Raw genomic sequence first — 21406 nt, forward strand, 5'->3', positions numbered from 1 at the left:
CCAGTAGTGTAGACAAGCCCTAGGTTTCTTCACATGTAAAATAGGTATTCAATCTCTTAACATCTGTACAAGGCTCTGAACATACAGAAAGCTATACAAATGCTTCATACTCTGAAAAACGTAGGTTTCTCAAATCGAGAAAGTTGGAATAACTGGGCCTACAAATTTACCATAATTGTAAGGTCAGCTGTGAAAAGTGAGAAAAATACATAAAATAAATAACTAGAACAATCAAAGTCAACAGGAAAAGGTGCAGAAGGAAGACACAGACCAAATTAGTCCAAACAAAAGGGCCTACTGATATAATTCAAGGACTGTGCTAAGATCATGCCTGGTAAACAAGAACAGAGAGAGACTGGAAATCAAGCAATCAAAATTGGTGTTTCAGAAATTAAGCCTAATTGGTAGTCAATGTAATAAGAGGAGGAGTTGTTCCACACATCACTGCTTTTTGGGATACATAATAAAAGACAGACAACAAGGGAGCAGGCTACTGTGATGCTGGCTGACTGAAAAAGTGGAAGGAGCATGCTTCACCATCATGGTTGCCATCCCCACTGTCTTCAGGGACTCTGTACCTTCTTCATCCTGATCCGAAGGCATATTCTGACCAGACTGGACCAGAGGGAGGAACCCAGATGACACTACCACCTCCATTGACTTCTACTAAATCCCAACCACCACCTGAGAAGGGAAACCTCTCATCCCCCACCACCAAATCTGTTAATTTCCTTCCCTACCTTATTTCTTCTCCTTCCCATCCATAAGTACATAAGAATGGACATACTGGATCAGACCAGCGGTCCATCTAGCCCAGTATCCTGTCTTCCAACAGGGGCCAATGCCACATGCTTCAAAGGCAATGAACAGAACCGGGCAATCATCAAGTGATCTATCCCATCATCCAGTCCAAGCATCTATAGCCAGAGGCTTTCCGACACCAGAGCATGGGGTTGCATCCCTGACCATCTTGGCTACAATAGTCATTGATGGACCTATCTTCCAGGAACTTTCCTAATTCTTTTTGAACCCAGTTGGCCTTCACAACATCCCCTGGCAACGAATTCCACAGGCTGACTGTGCATTGTGTGAAGAAGTACTTCCTTCTGTTTGTTTTAAACCTGCTGCCTTTCATTGGGTAACTCCTGGTTCTTGTGTTACATGAAGGAGTAAACAACACTTCCTTATTCTCTTTCTTTATACCATTCATGATTTGATAGACCTCCATCATTTCCCCCTTTAGTCGTCCCTTTTCCAAGCTGAATAGTCCCCATCTCTTTAATCTTTCCTCATACATTAAGCTGTTCCATACCCTTAATTTTTGTTGCCCTTCCTTGTACGAACTCCACCAGTGCCGGTCCCAAGCCCCGATCAAATAGGAGGAGGCTTGGTTGATGAGGCAGTTTCCCATCACATAAAAAAAAAAAAAAAAAAAAAAAAGAGGTCTAGCTACAGAGACTACTCACATAAACCAAAAATCAAGGCCTGAGAAGGCTGGAAAGCATTCAGATGTGCATATGATAGTGGATGATCAAATCCATCAAGTAGTCTAGTCACCCACTCGATGGTCCAAACTGTGAAAGCCAAAAAGAGAACATCCATAGCTACATGGAATATACGAACTCTAAATAGTGCAGGAAAATTAGCACAAGTAATCAAAGAAATGGATCGATATAAAACTGACATCCTAGGACTCTGTAAAGTTAGAAGAAAAGATCAAGGTATGATAACATATGGAGAAAAAACAACGTTATATTCAGATGGAACCAAACATGAGAGAGATGTAGGAATCATCATGAACAGCGCTGCAGAGAAATCACATATGAATTGGCAGCCAATATCAGATAAGCTACTAGCAGCTAGAGTCCACTTTCGGCACATTAAGTGCATCATAGTACAGACATGTACTCCAACAAACAATGCACATGAAGAGGACAAAGAGAGATTATATACGATGTAGTGAAAGAAATACCAGACCACTATCTTGTCCTGGTTATGGCAGATTTTAATGTCCAGATCAGAAATGAAAGAGGTTGGGAAACAATCATCATTTCACACACAACTGAGGCAACGACAGACAATGGCAAAAGACTTCTTGAATTTTGTGCCAAAAACAATCTTAGCATCTGCAATTCCTTCTTCCAGCATAAAAACAAGCACAAAAAAACATGGCCATACACAAAATGAGATTGACTATATCTCTGTTAGTCACAAGTGGAAAATATCAGTGTTAGACACAAGAGCATTCAGAGGAGCAGATATAGGGAGCAATCACTATTTGCTGAAAGCAAACATCAAATTGAAGTTTAAAGCGCTTAAGAAGAAAGAACATGTGCTGAGAATGGAAAAAGAACGCTTACCAAGTAATACTGCCCTTGAATGGAAACCAGAAAATACAAGAAGAGAGGAAGACCGCGAATAACATGGAAACAAAGAGTTCTGAACATCATCAAGCACCTCCACATGAAATGGGAAGTTTTGGTGAGAAGGGCGGTTTACAGGCAAAGATGACAAATGTGGGTAGCTCAATGTGCAGCAAAGCACAGGATCGACTAAGGTCTAAGGTTCCCTGTACCTTTTTCATTTCTAACATATCTTTTTTGAGATGGGGTGACCAGAACTGGATGCAGCATTCAAGGTATGGGCGTACAATGGATTTATATAGTTGCATTATGGTATTTCCTGTTTTATTATCTATCCATTTCCTAATTGTTCCTAATATCCTGTCAGCTAATATTCTGTTATTCTATCCATGGGGACTCCAAGATCTCTTTCTTGAATTGTAACAGCTAATTTAGACCCCATCATTTTGCATGTATAGCTGGGATTATGTTTTTCAATGGGCAACACTGAATTTCATTTGCCATTTTGTTATCCAGTCACCTAGTTTTGGGAGATCCCGTTCTAACTCTTTGTAATCTGCTTTGGACATCTTGAATAATTTTGTAACATCTGCAAATTTCGCCGCCTCACTCTTTAACCCTTTTTCCAGATCATTTATGATTATGTACTGGTCCCAGTACAGATACCAGAAGGACTCTGTTATTTACCTCTCTCCCTTCTGAAAACTTACCATTTATTCCTAACCTTTGTTTCCTGTCTTTTAACTAGTTACTGATTCACGAGAGGTCCTTCCCTCTTCTCTCTTGACTGCTTAGTTTGTTTAGGAGCCTTCAAGGAGATATTTTGTCAAAGGCTTTTTAAAAGCCCAAGTACACTAGATCCACTGGATCACCCTTGTCAACAGGTTTGTTGACTCACTCAAAGAATTCTAGTAGATTGGTGAGTCATGACTTCCCTTTACAAAATCTGTGTTGACTCTTCCCCAGCATATCATACACTTTTGCCCTCTCCCTCTTTTACCTTTGTGGGAAACCCAGGACAAATGGCTACAAAGGGAGGGGCAGTAATTAGTCCTGGGGGGTTAAAAGGCCTCTCCCTATCCACTGAGGAGACCCATGGGGAAATAAGGTTCAGCTGCAAAAGGAGTTACCAGGGAACTAATTAGGTTCAGCTGGCCCCAACTGCTGGAGGCCTTTTTAAACCCTCCCTGGCATGTAAGCAGGGGGGAGAGTGAGAGAAGCAGCCAGCAAGTTAGGCTCAGCAAGGCTCTGAACCCTTCCAGCAAGGAAGACTGCACTTTGTCCCCAGAAGGGGAGAAACACAGCACAAGGGACTGACTGAGGGAGGAATCAGCCAGACCCTGTGTGACCTGGAAGGATTTTGCTTTGCCCAAGCCTGTGTCTCCAAGGCTAAAAAGGACTGAGCCTGCCGAGGAGAAGCAGGTACTTTGCCTCACCTTCTAATAGTAGTCTGACTTAGCCGGCCAAGACTGTTTATTTTAAAACAGTGCTGTAAGCCTGTGACCAGAAAGGCAGCTAAATGCAAAGTCCTAAACAATGCTAGTACAAGTTTACCAGGTTGCAGTGTGACTGAAAAGACCATGTGTGGTGCCTATGTTTTTCACCAGTGAGGTTGCACGTGAAAGTCAACACCAAGACAGAAGCTGCATTTTTTCATCTTTGCTGTTCTTTTCTTTTCCCTTGTGTATGTGTTTGTCTTGTTTTCTAGAAGAGAGAACTGGACTTTAGCAACACTACCATCGATAGCTCCAGCCCATCTCAACTAACTTCTTCTCTCCTTTTCAAAAGCAGTTATTACCATTGAGAAGACAATAAAACAAGGGTGGGTGGGCATGGGGGAATTCCTTTAAAGACTCTCTACAGCTAAAGCAAAAGGGAATAAGAGATTCTGTTCAAATAAAAGCCTTACTTACTACATTAAATTTAAAATGGTTTAATCATTTTTCCTTCTTTTTCTGTATCTTTAATAAAAGGTTAAAAGAATTCTTAATGGTGTGTTTACCATGGTAATAAGCATGTTGATGTTTCTGTATACAAAACCCCAAATATTGTTTAAAACTGTTTAATGTTGGACTGTTTCAGTGCCCTGGTAACACACCTTTTTGACTCTTTGGGTTCTTTTGTTCTATCTAAATTAACATAACAAGCAGCAAGTTATTGAGCAAATCAAAATAGTGGTAAACTTTGCCCTTGATCTATGTGCATCAGTTTCCCATTTGTAAAAAAGGATGCAAGTCTTTCCTATTAAACATTCATTTGTTTGTGAGGTGCTCAGACACTACAGTGACTGGCACCATACAAAAGCATGTGAGGAAATGAATAATTCCGTATCCAGCGCAGAATTTGCATGGGGTGCAGTAAATAAAGGATACATCTGCACATTGGATGGTGAGCATAAGAGAGATATTGAAGAGCTACCCATTGAGTGAGCACCACCTAGCTGGTACACTGCTGGAGGAAGGGATCCTGTGTTAAAAACTGTATGTGATCATGTAATTAACAATTATATTACAATGCATATGCACAAACGAGCAGAATGAAGACTCCAGACAGCCTAAATTCTATAATTTCATAATTTCTGAATGCTTGACTTTGCAGTCTAAGCAACATATTTTTAATTCAGAAGCTTTTTTGGGTTTTTTTGATACATAACATATTACTAGGAATATTCTAAAAATTCCAGCTGAGAAATTAAAAGCCATAAGCCAGAATCCCATGGGACCACTTTTGCATGACTAGGAGCTCATTCCTGTGAGATCAAACAAAATTTATTCTCCTTTCATACTGAATGCAGGCTGTCCACCAGATACCTGACTCCTTTCTGGATGTCGTTTGTAAAGTGCCGCATGGTCCTTTAGGATGAAAGGCATAATATAAATGCAAACTCTGATTCTCTATTTCTAGCAGAATATTGAAAAAGGTTTATTCATTCCAAGTATTAAAAATGACAATGATACATGCTGCTCCAATAACTGACAGTCCCTTTTGAATGCAAACATTCAAACATCCTTATAATTGATCTCAACTTTCATTACAAATACTTTCCTTTGGCTCTGGCACTCTCCCAGCACAATCAATTATCTGGCAGTATAGTACACAGCAGTGCTTGCAACATCTTGCTTATGAAATATTACAGACTCTAAAATGTGATATTTAATCAATCAGAAATTTTGCCAGTTGATTCACAATGCTAAATTTGGACCAATTTAACTTTACCATGTTAGTTAATCTTTATATTTTGATTACTGTTTATAATGCGAGATGAGTAAGAGTCAGTATCAACAAGCAGTTTCAGCACATGCGTTGTTTATTGTCAGAAACTGCCCTCTACGAATAATTGCATTTTCAAAGACAGAATCAATTCTGCAGAACTTAAATGTGACACTAGTAGTCAGAGCACCCATTCTGATACCAGACTGTCTTCTCTCCAGCACCATGAAGACCCACCCAGCACTTAAAGGGCTCCCACGCACTCCCAACCACCAAATACAGACATTTTTAGGATGTGCCTTGGTGGATGAAATTTGCCTCAGTGCAAGATGCCTGCACAAGACCCTTTATAACACTGAACTATAAGTATCATGTCAAGGGTGTAAGTGGGGATGGAACCTTAGACAGGCCCTCTGTGCTGTAGTGAAGTTCACCCTATATTTCCTCATGCCCATGCCACAGTCCCTGTAGCAGGTTCTCATTTCTCAAGGTTTCCTTCTAGGATTTTCCAGAATTTTTTTTAGACAATAGATGACCGTGATTTTCAACTTGGCTTTTTCTACTGCATCTATCGCTGAAGTCTCTAAGCAATGTAGGATATTCTCATATTAACTTTCAATAGTATCAGGACAACTAATAAATAAAGTTTATTTATTTTAAAGTTTTTTATTCAAGGTATGTTCTAATTCCCATTAATGCATACTGGAACTGAGTACTTACCTTTGACATTAGGCTTAATGTAAGAAAACAGACTGAGTTCTACTGGGTTTTCAATGAGAGATATGGCAGCAGGTTCTAATCCCAGTTGTTTGGCCCTTTGGGCTTTGGTGCCTTTACTTCCAGTTTTATATGGTGCAGACTGTGGGGGGGGGGAAAGTAGTTGTAAGATGTATTGTTATTTAAAAAGACGGAGATCAACATTTCTGCCATATCTAAGCTAGGCAACATATTTGGGGTCAACCAGAACATTGGCAAATTTGTGTCAAATTCACCAATTTGTTTCAGTCAAAAATACCACCCCATCCCCACCCCAAATCAAAACATTTTGTCTTAACATCTTCTAAATGAAAGGTTTCAATTTCTGGATTCAAAATGACTTTATTTCAAAATGTGCTTCAGCTTATTTACAAAATATAAAAAAAGCTCAAAAAACTAAACAAAATATTTTGTTCAAATCTTAAACTATTTTTTCCCCATTTTTCAGAATGGCCAGCGAACCAAAAATCAGTTATTCTCACAGAACTAGTCACAGCTAACATTTTTCATTACATCTTCTTTAATTGTACAAGATAACATTTTACAAACATATTTAAAAAAGAGACACTAACCACATGGTCCAATTCATCCAAAGTTTTGCAGTTTAATAAGGCTGTTAATAGACCTCCTGATAGCTTTCCTTCTTTCTTTATCTTCTGTATTGTTGCATGTGTCTTCTTTGCAACAGTACTACAATACATGTTTTATGTTAATAAATAATCACATTTCAAATCAGATTAAAAAGATTATCACTAAATGTGGTCCAACCCACTGGGTCTCATGACAGCATGTTGTTGAGGCAGTGTGTTTGGCCTCAGAAGCTATGGAAGACTACACCATATATCAGCCTCAAGGAACCCACTCTGACAAATGCTGTAGAAATCCTAATAATTTCTCTCTCATTTTAATATTTGTACAACAATCAACAAAGCTTGCAATAGTTGGGCGAGGGCGAATCTAGAAATCAAGCAAAGAGTGTTAAGCTAAGTGTTTTATGCTTTGATGTTCCTTGTAACACTGCCACCCTGTGATCCAAGTGCAGCAACTCTGACACTTCATCTAAATAAGAATTTATATTAAGTACCTATGAGCTAATTCCAGGGTGATGAACACCTGGAACTCTTACTCGAGTCAACGAGAGCTGCAGATGCTCAGCACTTCTCAGGATCTGTCTCTATAGTAGCAGAGAGTATTAGGGACGTCTTAGGGTCCCGTAGCCACTAATAAGTGAAATCATTACAAAACACTTGACTTGGTCTGACAGTGGAGGACAGTGGCACACAATACTGTGTGCCCTCCCAGAACCCCGTTTCCTGTCCCAGGCATTCTCCCCTATCTGAGAGGAATCCCTTACTCTAACAATGGCCAGGACTGGAAGGGGGAGATCTCAGCACATAGAACCTTTACATCTGTTCCCTGCCCACCTACAGCACATCAAACAGATTTTAAAGACACACTAACCACTGCATCAAGGAGGAACTGTGGCAGCCCTGATTGCCTCTACGGTGGAGTCTGAACTAACGGAGAGCTGCAGGCTGCTTCAGCGGCAGCTTGCTCTGCTTGGCCAAATAAGTGCTTCCCACTCCCCAACTATATTATTTGGAGAGGGTTGTTGTGTCTCCACAGGCCCAGAGAGACTATGTGCATGTGCACTGGGGGAAGAACGGGAGTGACTCTCTGTCATCCTTGCCTGCTTATAAGCGCAGCTTGCTCCTTGCACTCACTTCCTCCGTCTCTGCTAAGTGTGTGCATGGGTTACTGGCTCCTGGCCTGGCTCCCTCATCACAGTAATATTTTGGGGCTGCCTTCCATGCCCACTACAAACACCAAGGTACCATATGCTACTCGCCTTACCCTACACTAGAAGCTGCTGGACTGACTCTTGCAGCTACCGAAAAGGAGCCCTGGGCTTCTTTTCCAGATGTTCAGATGTCAATGCAAGGGGTGGAGCTTATTTCTGATTCAGGGCTACATACTTCAGGGGCCTCTAAATCACAAAACATATTTAAAATAACTCCTCACTGAGCAATTAGTAACCCTAACTTTCTTTTTTCTTCTTAAACAAAGTAAAAGGCAGGGGAGCATCAAGGATACTCCTCTCTCTAACTCTGAGTATTTTGGCTTTAAGATCTTTGTGCTCTTTTTTTTTTTAAATGGGAACATTCTAGTTGGGATTTTCCCCCCTTGCATTACTGATGCATACTTACCACCTTCACATTATATTTTACTGGGAATTATACTATTGCTCTTTTAGACACCATATGCAGAGTTCCAAATTGTAACCAAGCACACGAGGAACTCAGACCTGGCAGCAGGTCATCGTTTAACTCCTTTCCCTCACAAACACATACACGCCCCCGACTAGATTGCTTACCGTAGTTCTTCCAGTGTTTGCTGTACTTCTCGCAAGGCATCAGCTTCCAGATTATTCACAAGCTCTTTTCGATACCGGGCAATGAATGGAATTGTGTTTTCATCACGGAAAAGGCAAATTATGTTTGCACACACCCATGGTTCAATATTTGTTCTTTCTGACAGGACCTGCCACAAGAAAACATAAGTAACTATTTTTAAAGCTGGTAAATTGGCTTAATATCTTCACTTCAGTTTCATATCCAGCCAGTATACAGTGCTGTTTTGTGCCCAATACTGCCCTCTGCTGGATGGAATGCCAGGCTTGCAAAAGCATGTGTCAAAACTATAATACTGCTACAGGTACCTTGACCTTGAATTTGTACTTATTAAGAAAAAAGAATGAGTTCTGGCACATGATGACCATGAAATAAAGTGGCCATTGTGGGGACGGACACAGGGGGGTAGGATGAACATGAAGCACTGGGTGGCCACAATCTTGTTATACTATGTCAGTGGGGACCAAAAAGTCATTATTAAAGACTGTTCCATGTGTGATGTGACTTTGATAATCTCAGAGTCTTTCCTAACACACAAGGGTCAACATCGCAAAAACCACCACCATATTATAGGCACCTTTGCTATCAGTCTTAGTAGAAACAAAGGGCTGAACGTAGCCTGAAATATCCTCAGCCATGTGGGTGGCTAAGGTACATTGATACGGTGGTATGGGGAAGATTATACTTCATCTATCAGTGCTATAGCTGCTCTGTGGATAAACAGAAGACTTCAGTCTCCAGGGCCTTTCACAAGCACTAAAACTGAACTGAGGTGAGAATGACATCAATCCTAACCAAAATATGCAATTCTCATAATTAGGCCAACTTTCTAGAATAATCACCACAAAAGCCCCACCCAATTATTAAAAATAGCTGCAGTAGGTTGGGGGGCGGGGGTTGAGGAGAGACTGGCATTGCAGACCCCTATATTAAAAAAAAATACTAGACTTGGTCCACTGGGAACCAAAATGATGCCATCAAGCTCATTTTACAGAAGTCTCAATAATTAAATACAGGCAGAATTTTCAAAATACCCTAATCCCTGATCTACATGCAGATTCTGTACTGGTATAATAATTCAGTCAGGGGCAGAATTTTCTACTGATATATTATACCAGTACAATCCCCAGTGTGGACTCAGTATATGGGAATAAGCTCTTCTGGGATAAGTCCCCTTTATGCCGGTATAACTGCATCTACCCTACAGTGGTTTGCATCGCTTTAATTATCTTGGTATAGTTAAAGTGGAACAACTTGTATGTGTAGACAACACCTAAGTGACTTAGAAGTCTCTGAAAATTTTACTCTATATGTCTATACAACACACACACGCTCACCTGCGATCATACAAATCACATTAACAGTAACACATTTGAGGCTATATAAAATATCTTATGTACCTTACTGAGTACCTAGTTATAACCAACAGCATACACAGGCTTAGATAATAAACAAGGACATGGGAGAACTTCAAGGAGTTTGCCAATAGTATTTGCAGGAACCTCTTCCCTTTAGAAGTCAGCAGAATTTTAAGGATGTCAGGGAGAGAATTCTGACAATCTATTCTAATATTTTTAATGTAGTAGCAAGCTGTACAGTACGGTAGCATGAGTACGCTACAACGTGCTGCCCTATTCCAGTCACGTCCCAGTGTTCCATAGCTACATCTAGCCTCGTAGAACAAGGGCATTAACTGGCTATTTCTACAACATCTGCATTTAAATGCTCATGATTAGGCTTCATAGTTAATATTCTACTGAGATGCATGAAGACGTCCTCACACTATTTGACATCATTGTTTTAAGTCTATCTGGATGAAGGTTCCATTCTGGCTGATATATATGCTGAAGTCTATCTCCAAAACAAAATGGGCCATGATTTCTTTATCATACTTAAAACTTACATTCTAGAAATTACTATGAAGTCTGCAAAAAAAAATCCTAAATTTTCAAGGGTGCTACAGTCTTTGAATTGCAACTCCCTCAAGCTCTAACGGTGATAAAGAGGAAGAAAGTGAGACTGTTCTGTAAATCGCTAAACAATCTTTAATTCAAAGTGTGTCTACAAGTCATAAATGTCAGAATGATATCTGAATGGAAATTTGTAAAACTGGTTATTCAGAGGCATTTTATAGTGAACTATAACTTTCATCTGTGTATCCTGTCACAGCCTATGTTCAGGCTAAGAACAAACTGTAGTAAATAAAGTAACTCAAGCATTATTTATTTAAGAGTACCATGCTACTTCCTGGAATGTGTCAACAGCTCTTACTGAAGTCAACAGGGATCACGAATGTGTACCAGAGCCCAAGTTAGTCCTACTTCTGTGAGCTACAGTAGCGCATTAATGGACTGCTATAAAGAAATGGAAAGATGTCATACCTGCACAATGTCCCAGTTCATTTCTAATTCCTCTTGGTGCTTGGTGCTTCCAGGATGTTTTACTGGTTTTCCTTGAGGACATGTTGTCGATTTTATCCTTTTTAAAGGAGGTTCATCAAATGTAAAATCTTCTTCATGCTTTTCCTGCTTTATTTCATTTTCTATCAAAGGCGCACTTGTTGACGGTATTTCATCACTATCTAGGTTATTCATCTGTCCTTGACTAACATTTATTTTTGTTCCCCGAGGCATTTTTGGTTTTTTAGTTCTAGTTTTTGGTTTGGGGTCTCCGTCTTCTTTAGGCTGTAAAAGTTTCAGTCCATCTTTACTGTCTTCATCAGCAGCAATAGGCAAAGATACATTCTGCCAAATAATCCATCAAAATAAAACACTGAATATCATGAATTAGTCCTATAAAAACATAGCAGATTTAACATAAGTGTTGTCATATGGAGAATTTGATGGTAGACATCATTTTCCCAAGTTATGGCCCTAAACTGAGAGGTGCTCAGAGCCTCGCAGTTGGTATTCAGCATTGTAAAATCAGACCCCTAATTACAGTGCAGCCTGTCTTAAGCAGACCTTCATAGGACCAGCAAAAAGATAACAAAAACTGCAGCCTAGTAGAGATGGGCTTTGAAGATCAAAGTTACTTTAGAAATTTTGGAATTATTTTTAAACTGCTCTCTTAAAATTACCTATGGAGAGAATGTAGGCCATGGGTTTCACTGCCTACATCGTGTATATATAATTCATGCTCTAACAGACTGAGCTTGGAACTAGAAGGCACCTCCTGAGTTCCAATTCCATTCCTTACGCTAAGTTGTTGAGAAGCCTTATGCAAGTCACAACTGGCTTGTGCCCCAGTTTTTCCACCAAAGTTCTTCTTTGGGATCCAGGATCAAAGGCTGGCAAACACAGTAACGAAGGGAGCTCCAAACACAGGGGATCTTATACATAAGCCATGCATGTTGGAATACCTAAGCACATTAGGGTAAGTTACAAACAGAGTAGTTTCCCTCGTGATGAATACCCTCCCTGCAATTTTTTCTAATCTTGAGTATTTCTTAGCCCTACTCTTATACTTTAGTATCAAATATTTGATGAAAGACACAAGGAAAGTCATTCAAACATACTCATTAAGTCTTCAAACTGAACTGGCTTCACTGTTGCTGGGTAAGATTTACAGAAAAATATTCTGCAAGCTGCACTATGGAACTAACACTAACTCATGGTAGTATAACACGTACAGCATTTCCATCCCTTCCACTGTGCTAAGAATTTATCTGGAGTGCCAGAGTTGTGAAAAGGTGGAAGAGAATGCAGGCGCAGTACAACAAAATGACATTACAGTGCTGTTTCGTTTCCTCTAAAGGAGGGGATGAGGTAGATAGGGAGTTTTCTTTAAATTAATATATAAACTTCATGGCTATAAAGAGATGTATGGCTTAATTCTCAGAGGTGTTGAGCACCTACAACTCTCAGTAGGAAAATTTTGGCCATTGCATTTGACAGATTTAATAGTTATGTGTGTCTTGCTTACAGATACCTACCAGCTCCTCTTTTACTGCTGTCTTCCTGGTCCTTTTCCTAATCACAGTTGACCGTGGAGCAGCAGCCTTTTTAGGTTTTGACTCAGGATTTTTTGGCAGCCTACGTTTACTTGCCACTTTCCTTTTTGGTTCCCACTCCTCCTCTTCCTCCTCTGATTCAGAGGAGCTGAAACAAAAGTAAACATTGCAAGAAGAAAAAAACATCTGTCAGGCTATATTTATACTACAGAGCTTAGACGGATACAGTCCCCTAAGCACCGAGGCCGTGCATGCTGACAGCGGGAGTTTTTCTGCCAGGTGGGAACACCACCTCCCCAAACATTAACTACACCAATAGCAGCAATCTTCCGTTGACACAGCTGCATTTACAATAGTGTTTTTGTGAGCATAACTATGTCGCTATGGGTTGATTTTTTCAATAAACGTTTTAAGTATAGATGGAGTCCAAGAAAGATTCTAAAGCTGTTTTCTGAAGTAAAGGGAAATGGGCAGGGAAGATGAGCAGGAAGGGATGCAGAGCCTATGGGCTTGGCTACACTTGAGAGTTACAGTGCTGGTAGTGGCTTTACAGTACTGTAACTTACTCCCCGTCCACACTGGCAAGGCACATACAGCCCTGTATCTCCCTGGCTACAGCGCTGGTTCCTCGACGAGAGGAATAAAGAGAACAGCGCTGGTGCTGCAGCGCTGGAGTGCCAGTGTAAACAGTGATTAATCTTACTTTGCTGTAACTGACCTCCGGAACCTTCCCATAATGCTTTTTAAGGAAAGATAACACTCTTTGTTTTGTTGTGATGCCTCTCTTTGTTTTGTTGTGAACTCAGGGCTCCCAGAGCTGCTTATCTAAAAAACAAACACAGCTACTGATTGCGGGACCAGAGGCAGGCAGAGGAGAGAAGCAGCACGATGTGGTGGGGGGCGGCGGTCCGTTTCGGAGCAGCTGCTTATCTGGTCTGTGCGGAAAAAAACAAAGAGGGCAATTTGAATGAGAGAGGGATGGGGGAAGTGGTCGGAATTTGCAAGGCAGGGAGCTGACACAGTGTCAGCTCCAAAAATCTCTCTGTATCCCCCACGCTCCCTGTCACATTTCACCCCACCCCCCTCTTTTGAAAAGCACGTTGCAGCCACTTCAACGCTGGGATAGCTGCCCATAATGCGCCACTCCCAACACCGCTACAAATGCTGCAAATGTGGCCACACTGCAGCGCTGGTAGCTGTCAGTGTGGCCAGCGCTTTCCCTACACAGCTGTACGAAGACAGCTGTAACGCCCAGCGCTGTACAGCTGCAAGTGTAGCGAAACCCTATAAGTAAAGCCTTTTATTCTACTGCAGTTAGTGGCTGGAGTGAAGTGCAGGATCTAGAGCTACTCCATGCAGACCTCAGGCCTTGCTAAAATGGTACACACGGGTTTGTACAGGGTTGGTTTTCTTTTGGGGACTTTAGCAGTTAGTCTTTATTCTAAGGGCTTGGCTACACTTCCAGATGTAGAACACCAGGAGTTAAACCAGCCCTCAGATACAGCAGCAGGGAAAGCACTGCCATGTGTTCATACTGTCAGCTGCAAGCCATGTTAGCAGCTCTTGCAACGCCACAGAGAACGGTGCATTGTTGTAGATATCCCAGTGTGCAAGTGGCTGCAACGTGCTTTGGAAAGGGTTTGCAATGCCTAATAAGGCAGGCACAGCATCACATGATGCAGGTTTCCCAATCCCATTGTTCCAGGGCATTCTACAGTACTAGATTGCCAGCTGCTTTTCAAATGGGGGGGTGGAGTGTGACGTATGTATGTGAGGGGAGAGACAGTGTGTTTTGGGGGACAAGAGTGTGTCAGCATGCTGTTTTGTAAGTTCAGACAGCGGCGGAGGGGAGGGGGAAACCCCGACATCAGCCCCTATTCTCCGCCTCTCTCTCTCTCTCACAAACACACACACACGAGCTGGATTTTATAATATACTATGAGAATTAATGTATGATTTGATTTCATTCTGTCAGTCACCATTTTTGAATAGCAGAAAGGAATGACAGACCAGAACAATCCTTATGACTGATTATGGTCACCCTTTTGTTTTAGGATAAGTTATAATCTCTACTGTGGTTTCCTATATATATTACAAATTAGGCATTCTAGTTAAATATACATTTCTTTGTTTTAAGGTTTTAGAAAGTAAGAGACAAGATCTTGTATTGTATCTATGTTAAGGAAATTAGAGGAGTGTTGAGGGCCTGAAGCCCCAATGTGAATTGTTTAAATTATAAGATTTAGCAAGGCTTGATTTACAATGTATTGTGATGAATATAAAATTCTGTCTGTATTTGAAGGTTCTGTAAGAGATTGTTTGTGTGAATGAGGAACGTATGCATCAGAAAAAGATAAGGTGTGAAGGCCACTGTTATAGCCAGATGGTCAAGGAAGGAGTGAAGAGACTTAAAGAACATCAAAGAATCATCAACACGCATCCATAATGAAGGGCAAATTGACAACCCTGAGGTGAAGGCTACCCCTAAGGACAATTGATTAAGGAACAAAGGACAGGATGACCCTCTCAGAAGTGTACCGGAATGTTTACACAGCAAAATCCACAGATTTCAACAGAGACAAACACCTATAAGAGCAGGGTGCTTGGCCATGGGACTTTGTGTTGTCTTGCCACACTCCAGGAGCATCGGATTGCGACAGACAGAGCCCTGCTCCCCTCTGCGATCAATCTGGCTGGCCACTAGATTGATCCAGACTCTGGACTGGTAACTATAAACATCAATGCAGGAGAGAGAGAGAGAGTGTGTGTGTGTCTAACTAAAAAGCATATGCTAACTGTTTTATTTTCAATAAATGCTACGTATTTACCTTCCTCTATAAAGATCCCGTGTGCTTTGTATGAGCATAACATACACACACGCCTGCCTCTGCAGAAGAAGCATTCCACATTAATGGTTTGCTTTGTGTCCTGCAGCAAATAAGCATGCCAGCTGTCAGAGACAGAGCTTTGAAAGGGGATAGCCTCATGCCCGCAGCTGAGTTCAAAATCATTATGAGAATGGCCACTTGACTTCAAGGGATTATGGGACAGTTCCGGAGGCTAATCACAGTGCCGTAATGCAACATGTCGTCCACACTGATACCCTGGCACTCCAGCCTGGGCACAGCAAGCTCTATGCTTCTCGTGGAGGTGGATTACCAGGGGTGCTCCAGCCACGGAGTCCAGGCGCTCTAAGTACCTTGCCAGTGTGGACCCCTCAGGAGTTAGGGTGCCCGAGGCTGATTTAATGCACTCTAACTTGCAAGTGTAGACAAGACCTAACACACATTTTGCCATTTGTTATATTTTCATTGTGTGTGTTAAGTATGCAGGTGGGGGAAGGGGTGTTTAGTAAATCAATCCCTTTTTTGATATTAATTGTCATCTCCTCTGACCAGGATCTTGAGAACACCCTTTGTCTCACTTATACTGCACCAGAATGACTCAAAACCAGAAACTTGAAGCAAATTAAATACAACAAATATGCATTACTGATATGTTCTGTAGACCAAAAAATTTGAATGGAAAATTAATCTTACGATTTAAGAAAGGAGGGTAACTCATCTTCTTCTGATACCAGTGGCTTTACTTTAGATTTTGCTATCCTTGGTAGAGTTGACATCTGAAAGGAAGAGAGGTTGGGGGGAAACCAACAACAATCAACTACAAAAATATTCTCTCTCATCTAGTTTATCAAAATTGTACCCTATGGAGTACATGTGGGAAACTGGCACACAAGTCTGCATGTAGTATGATCAGAATACACTCCTATATGTTAAAGAAGTTAGACCACAGCATCAAAACAATCTAATCCCACAACACTTTGCTTTGGGGAAAATTACATATAGCCAATGCAATCATTTTAGACACAAACCTATGCCATTTTTTTTAACCAATTTAAGTCAAAATAGGATACTTCTATTCTGAAATAAAGTGGTCCACAAACTTGCACCAAAATAACTAAGCATGTTTTAATCCACATTTTGTTATAAAGCATGAATGAAAATTCATTTGTTGTTTCAATGCAAACTTGTGTGTGGACCAGCCTTAACAAAATGGATGCCATTTCACCAGCATTATGGCGTTAATAACACGACTTGCCAGACTTCCCCAAACCCAATGTGTAGATAGGCAGTAATTCCAAATAATTAGCCCACAGGCCCTGGATTACAAACACTCTCTCTGATCAACCCAGAAATGAAGTTTAAGTTCCAAGAATGTGGGTTAGTTTTCAGAGAGACAGCTATATATACTCCATATAACAATGGTTAGTTGTTAGACGTACACACACTTCCCTCAGAGTCAAGTTGCATCCAGTCTTTAAATTTGGATACCACAAAACATTATTTAAAAAATAATTGTTTGCAAATGAAGGGCCAAAATTTATTTGCGGTGGATGTAAAATCTTAAATACAGTTTCTGCTAAGAACTTTTCATATAGGCCTGGATGAGGACTAGCTAACAAAAAACAATACATAGCTAAGAGAAAGCTGGGGTAAACAGATAACCTTGTGTGTTTCAAGTCAGTGAGCGGAGTCAGCATAACTCCAGATGTAACTGGGCGTCCTCATCGCAAGTTATAAGACACATGAAGTGCTGAGAAAGGCCTCATGGTTACTCCCTAATGCAGGGAGGAGGTAGTGGTACAATACTCCTCAGATCTCAGACAGAGTTCAGGGAGAGGCCTTATATAATTGACATAAGTTATGACACCCTCCCATCACAGATGTATGCCAATCCTAGCCCAAAGATATGCAAGGGTAAACTTATAAACAACTGTTATGGTTAAATACTAATTATTGCTTTTTTGCTTTAAATCTCCAGGAATGTACCTGTTGGGTCAACTGGGCGAGCTGAGCTAATATAGGTTAAATTAGAATTTAACCTATATACTTTAAAAGACATAGTTTGGGGGTAATTACCTGTGTGCCAGCAATATGTTAATGTGAGCCTTGGGTGGGGCCATTATGTAATCTTTTAGACCATTGGCTTATTGTGCTTATTTTGTCTTGCTGCTAGAACCTATCCAGGGGCTTGGGAAACCCACTACCGTCACTTCTCTCCGCCCAATGAGCACCCTATATAATCTATTGTAATTAACTGTCCTGCCGTGTCTCTGAGCCTGATAAGCAAAGTGGCACTCCGCCAGCACTGTGTGTAATAAACTCTTGTGCTTGATTCTACATGGTGTCAATTTTTGATCCTGCAGCAAACATACTGCATAAAACAAAACAATTATTTTCAATATGTTATTAAATTAATAGTAGATAAGATCCAAAAATCATGTACTTACAGAGAATTGCTTATATACCATTTCGGTAAGAAAATCTGGAAATCCTCCACATAATTCTTACCCCTCCTCTGTTCAGTTGTGTTTGGGTTCAAATATCCTCTCTTATGTTATCTAGAGGAGTGAGCCTTGCCCATCAGTTAAGCACTTTGATTAGCTCATCTCTGGTGACTTGGGAAACCCCTCTGCAGTATCCACTCCTTACATTCCCAGGGAAATGACTACGTTACCCATTATTCCCCCGAGCTTTTGAAATTGTTAGCCTTACATGTGCACAGACCAGTGGTAACATTTGAATTTGACAGGTTTCAGAGTGGTAGCCGTGTTAGTCTGAATCAGCAAAAAGAACGAGGAGTACTTGTGGCACACCTTAGAGACTAACAAATTTATTTGAGCATAAGTTTTCAGGTGCCACAAGTATTCCTGTTCTTTTTATTTGAATTTGAGTATCCCTTCTTAACATCTAGATGTCCTGCTAACTGAATGGGCTCTTAAAATTGACTTTTGTCCTCTAGAGTGACTAGACCTTACTTTTTACATGGTTTTACCTATCAGCATGTTATATCTATCCCTGACAACAACAGGACATTGAAATTGTCTCTGTTTCTGTTCTGCAAGCAGTAGGTACAACTCTGCAACAAATGTGCTTGGATTGGTCAGTTTTTTTTTTAAACTGATTGGCCCGTATCATTGTAAGCAGACAGGTGGAGTTTGTATCCCAGAATTATAAGACAGCACTTGCCTGCATTAAGATATCAGATACTATGTCAGGAGCATAGCCCGAAAAGAAAAAAAAAAAATCAATTTGTTCCTTAGTGTTTGGGGCCAGTTTTTCCAAAGCAGGGTATGTGCCCTGAAAACCACACATTTGCACATGTGAACCAGGTAACTGTGTCCCCTTGCAAACATAGCCCTTTAAATGAACCCCACCTAGGCACTATGAACTTGACCTACTACAATAACTCCTCACTTAAAGTCGTCCCAGTTAACATTGTTTCGCTGTTACCTTGCTGATCATTAAGGAACATGCTCATTTAAAGTTGTATAATGCTCCCTTCTAATGTCGTTTGGCAGCCACCTCTTGTCTCCTGCTTGCAGGAAGAGAAGCTTGTTGCAGCTGGTGGGGGCTTGGAACTGGCAGCCCTCTATCAGCTCCCCCTAGCAGCTCCCTGCTCCCCTAAGTTCCTTGTGCAGCACCTGCCTGCAGTTCAGCTGTGTCCCTCCCCCCACTGCCATGTATTGCTCCTGCCCTCTGCCTTAGAGCTGCTCCCTAAGACTCCTGTTTGCTGTGCGGGGAGGAGGAAGAATCACTAATGTTCCAGAATCCACAAAAGGAACACATAGAATCATAGACTTTAAAGGTCAGAAGGGACCATTCTGATCATGTAGTCTGACCTCCTCACAACGCAGGCCACAGAATCTCACCCACCCACTCTTGTATCAAACCTGTGTCTGAGCCAAGGGGGGCTAATGTCAGGGTGTCCCCTTTCCCCCTGCTCCTGCACACCGCTTACCCCATCTTCCATAGAGCAGGGGGGACAGACCAGGATTCAGGACAGAGGGAGCTGATCTAATTAACAAGGCAGTGTACTTAAAGGAAATGCGCATATCTCCCTCCATTCCTGCTGCCTTGGGTAGAGAGAGAGAGTTAATCCTTGAGGGCTCAGTTAATTGCTAGTTCATCATTTAGCAGTAAGGGAAATATCCCACCCTCGGACTCCTCCATCTCAACCAACCTTCACAATCATCATCACTGTGTACCAGTATTAAATTGTGTGTTTAAAACTTAGTGTGTGTGTGATACAGTCTTGTGTCTGGTGAAAATTTTTTTCCTGGAACCTAACCCCCTCATTTACATTAATTCTTATGGGGAAATTGGTTTCACTTAAAGGCGCATTTTTCAGGAACATAACTACAACGTTAAGTGAGGAGTTACTGTACCAACAATGGTTTTCAGCAGCTTTCCTCCCCATGAACTAGTACTAGATTGCGAGTATTGATAAGACAAAACCATTTTCCAGCACCACTGCAAAAGGCATGACTGAACCTTATGTCAACCAGCACCAGCAGTGAAATTGCACTCAGAACTGGTTCCCACTGCAGGAAACATTTGTCAATAATACACCAGTTTCTTAATGTTGTTCTACAGGCAGAAATCCCATTCATGTGAATGGGGGAATGTTGCTCTCTTAGAGGAGGCTACAAATCTGCATGGAACACACAGGACACTACTCACCTTTGAGCTTTCTCAGTTACTCTTCTCTTCTTCACAAGTTGCACTGCTAGCTGTTTTCTCTCTCTGATACTCTTGCTCCTTCACACAGTCACTTTTCTCCTTTTTCCTCTGATTTTTAAAGCTGAAAGGTCACTGTGCCAGACTCCTGCATGAATCAGATTTTTATTGTTTTTACAAAAGACATACGAAACGATATTTCATTTTAATTTTGAAAGAACGTTATTAAAGTTTGTGAAGCTATAATATCTTGAAAACCAGGACATTAGTTGATGTCAGGGTGAGCTGAACCTTTCACCTCTCTCTTGGTACCCCTTTGAAGCGACAGGCCCACGCCTACACTTTTTTCAAGGCAGACTCCTATGGTTCACCTCACTTTTAGACTAGGTCTCCAGGTTACAGCATCCCCATTTACTAACCATACTTCCTCAGCTGGTGCAACAGGTTTTGCCCCTGCTATACACAGACTTCCCTTCAGAAGCCTGTGAACAGCATGAAAATACAGTGACTTCAGCCAGCTTCTTCAAAATAACAGCAAAGAGAGAAAAAAGGTTAACAATAAAAAAGGCCTACAAGCATATTGTCTTAGGCCCCTGACAGTGTGAACACACAACAGCGGTTTCCCTTCTGTGCTCTCTGAGCAGCACTGTAACTGCTGGCGCTGTAACTCTGCCAGTGAAGACATACCCTTAGATAAGCTTAGCACTTCCCTCAAACCCAATTTCATTATGCTATGCCAGCACTGGGCTTGGAGTACAACCCGTGTCTGTCTCTCAGCTTCTAGCTAAGGTTTCCAACCTCTCATCAAGTCTTTTGATACATTTTTCCTCACCGGATGTTTAAAGTGAAAACTGGCTTTGCATGTCACTTTTCTTGTGAATGCCATCTAAGGGTGGTAATGTTCCAATAGCATGTAACATCTCTGGGGCAGAAATGGTCTCTTTAAGAAAGGGGAAAAAAGTGATCCGGGCAACTACAGGCCTGTCAGTTTGACATCTGTAGTATGCAAGGTCTTGGAAAAAATTTTGAAGGAAAAAGTAGTCAAGGACATTGAGGTCAATGGTAATTGGGATAAATTCAGTACAGCATGGTTTTACAAAAGGTAGATCGTGCCAAACCAATCTGATCTCCTTCTTTGAGAAGGTAACAGATATTTTAGACAAAGGAAATGCAGTGGATCTAATTTACCTC

General features: G+C 41.2%; 1 protein-coding gene across 1 annotated transcript in view; it reads right to left on the reverse strand.

Annotated features, from left to right (window-relative positions):
• The window catches only part of SRBD1 (S1 RNA binding domain 1), a 281147-nt gene that overhangs the window by 241235 nt on the left and 18506 nt on the right, over nucleotides 1–21406 (reverse strand). Inside the window, exons 3-9 of the mRNA XM_075064368.1 lie at nucleotides 20219–20363; nucleotides 16232–16314; nucleotides 12675–12840; nucleotides 11122–11484; nucleotides 8704–8870; nucleotides 6902–7019; nucleotides 6294–6432 (exon numbers count right to left, since the gene is read on the reverse strand). Coding sequence (XP_074920469.1) covers nucleotides 6294–6432; nucleotides 6902–7019; nucleotides 8704–8870; nucleotides 11122–11484; nucleotides 12675–12840; nucleotides 16232–16314 — 1036 coding nt within the window. The 5' untranslated portion in view covers nucleotides 20219–20363. The remainder of the gene's footprint in view (nucleotides 1–6293; nucleotides 6433–6901; nucleotides 7020–8703; nucleotides 8871–11121; nucleotides 11485–12674; nucleotides 12841–16231; nucleotides 16315–20218; nucleotides 20364–21406) is intronic.

Source organism: Chelonoidis abingdonii, chromosome 3, assembly GCF_003597395.2.
Source record: "Chelonoidis abingdonii isolate Lonesome George chromosome 3, CheloAbing_2.0, whole genome shotgun sequence".
Lineage (NCBI taxonomy): Eukaryota > Metazoa > Chordata > Testudines > Testudinidae > Chelonoidis > Chelonoidis abingdonii.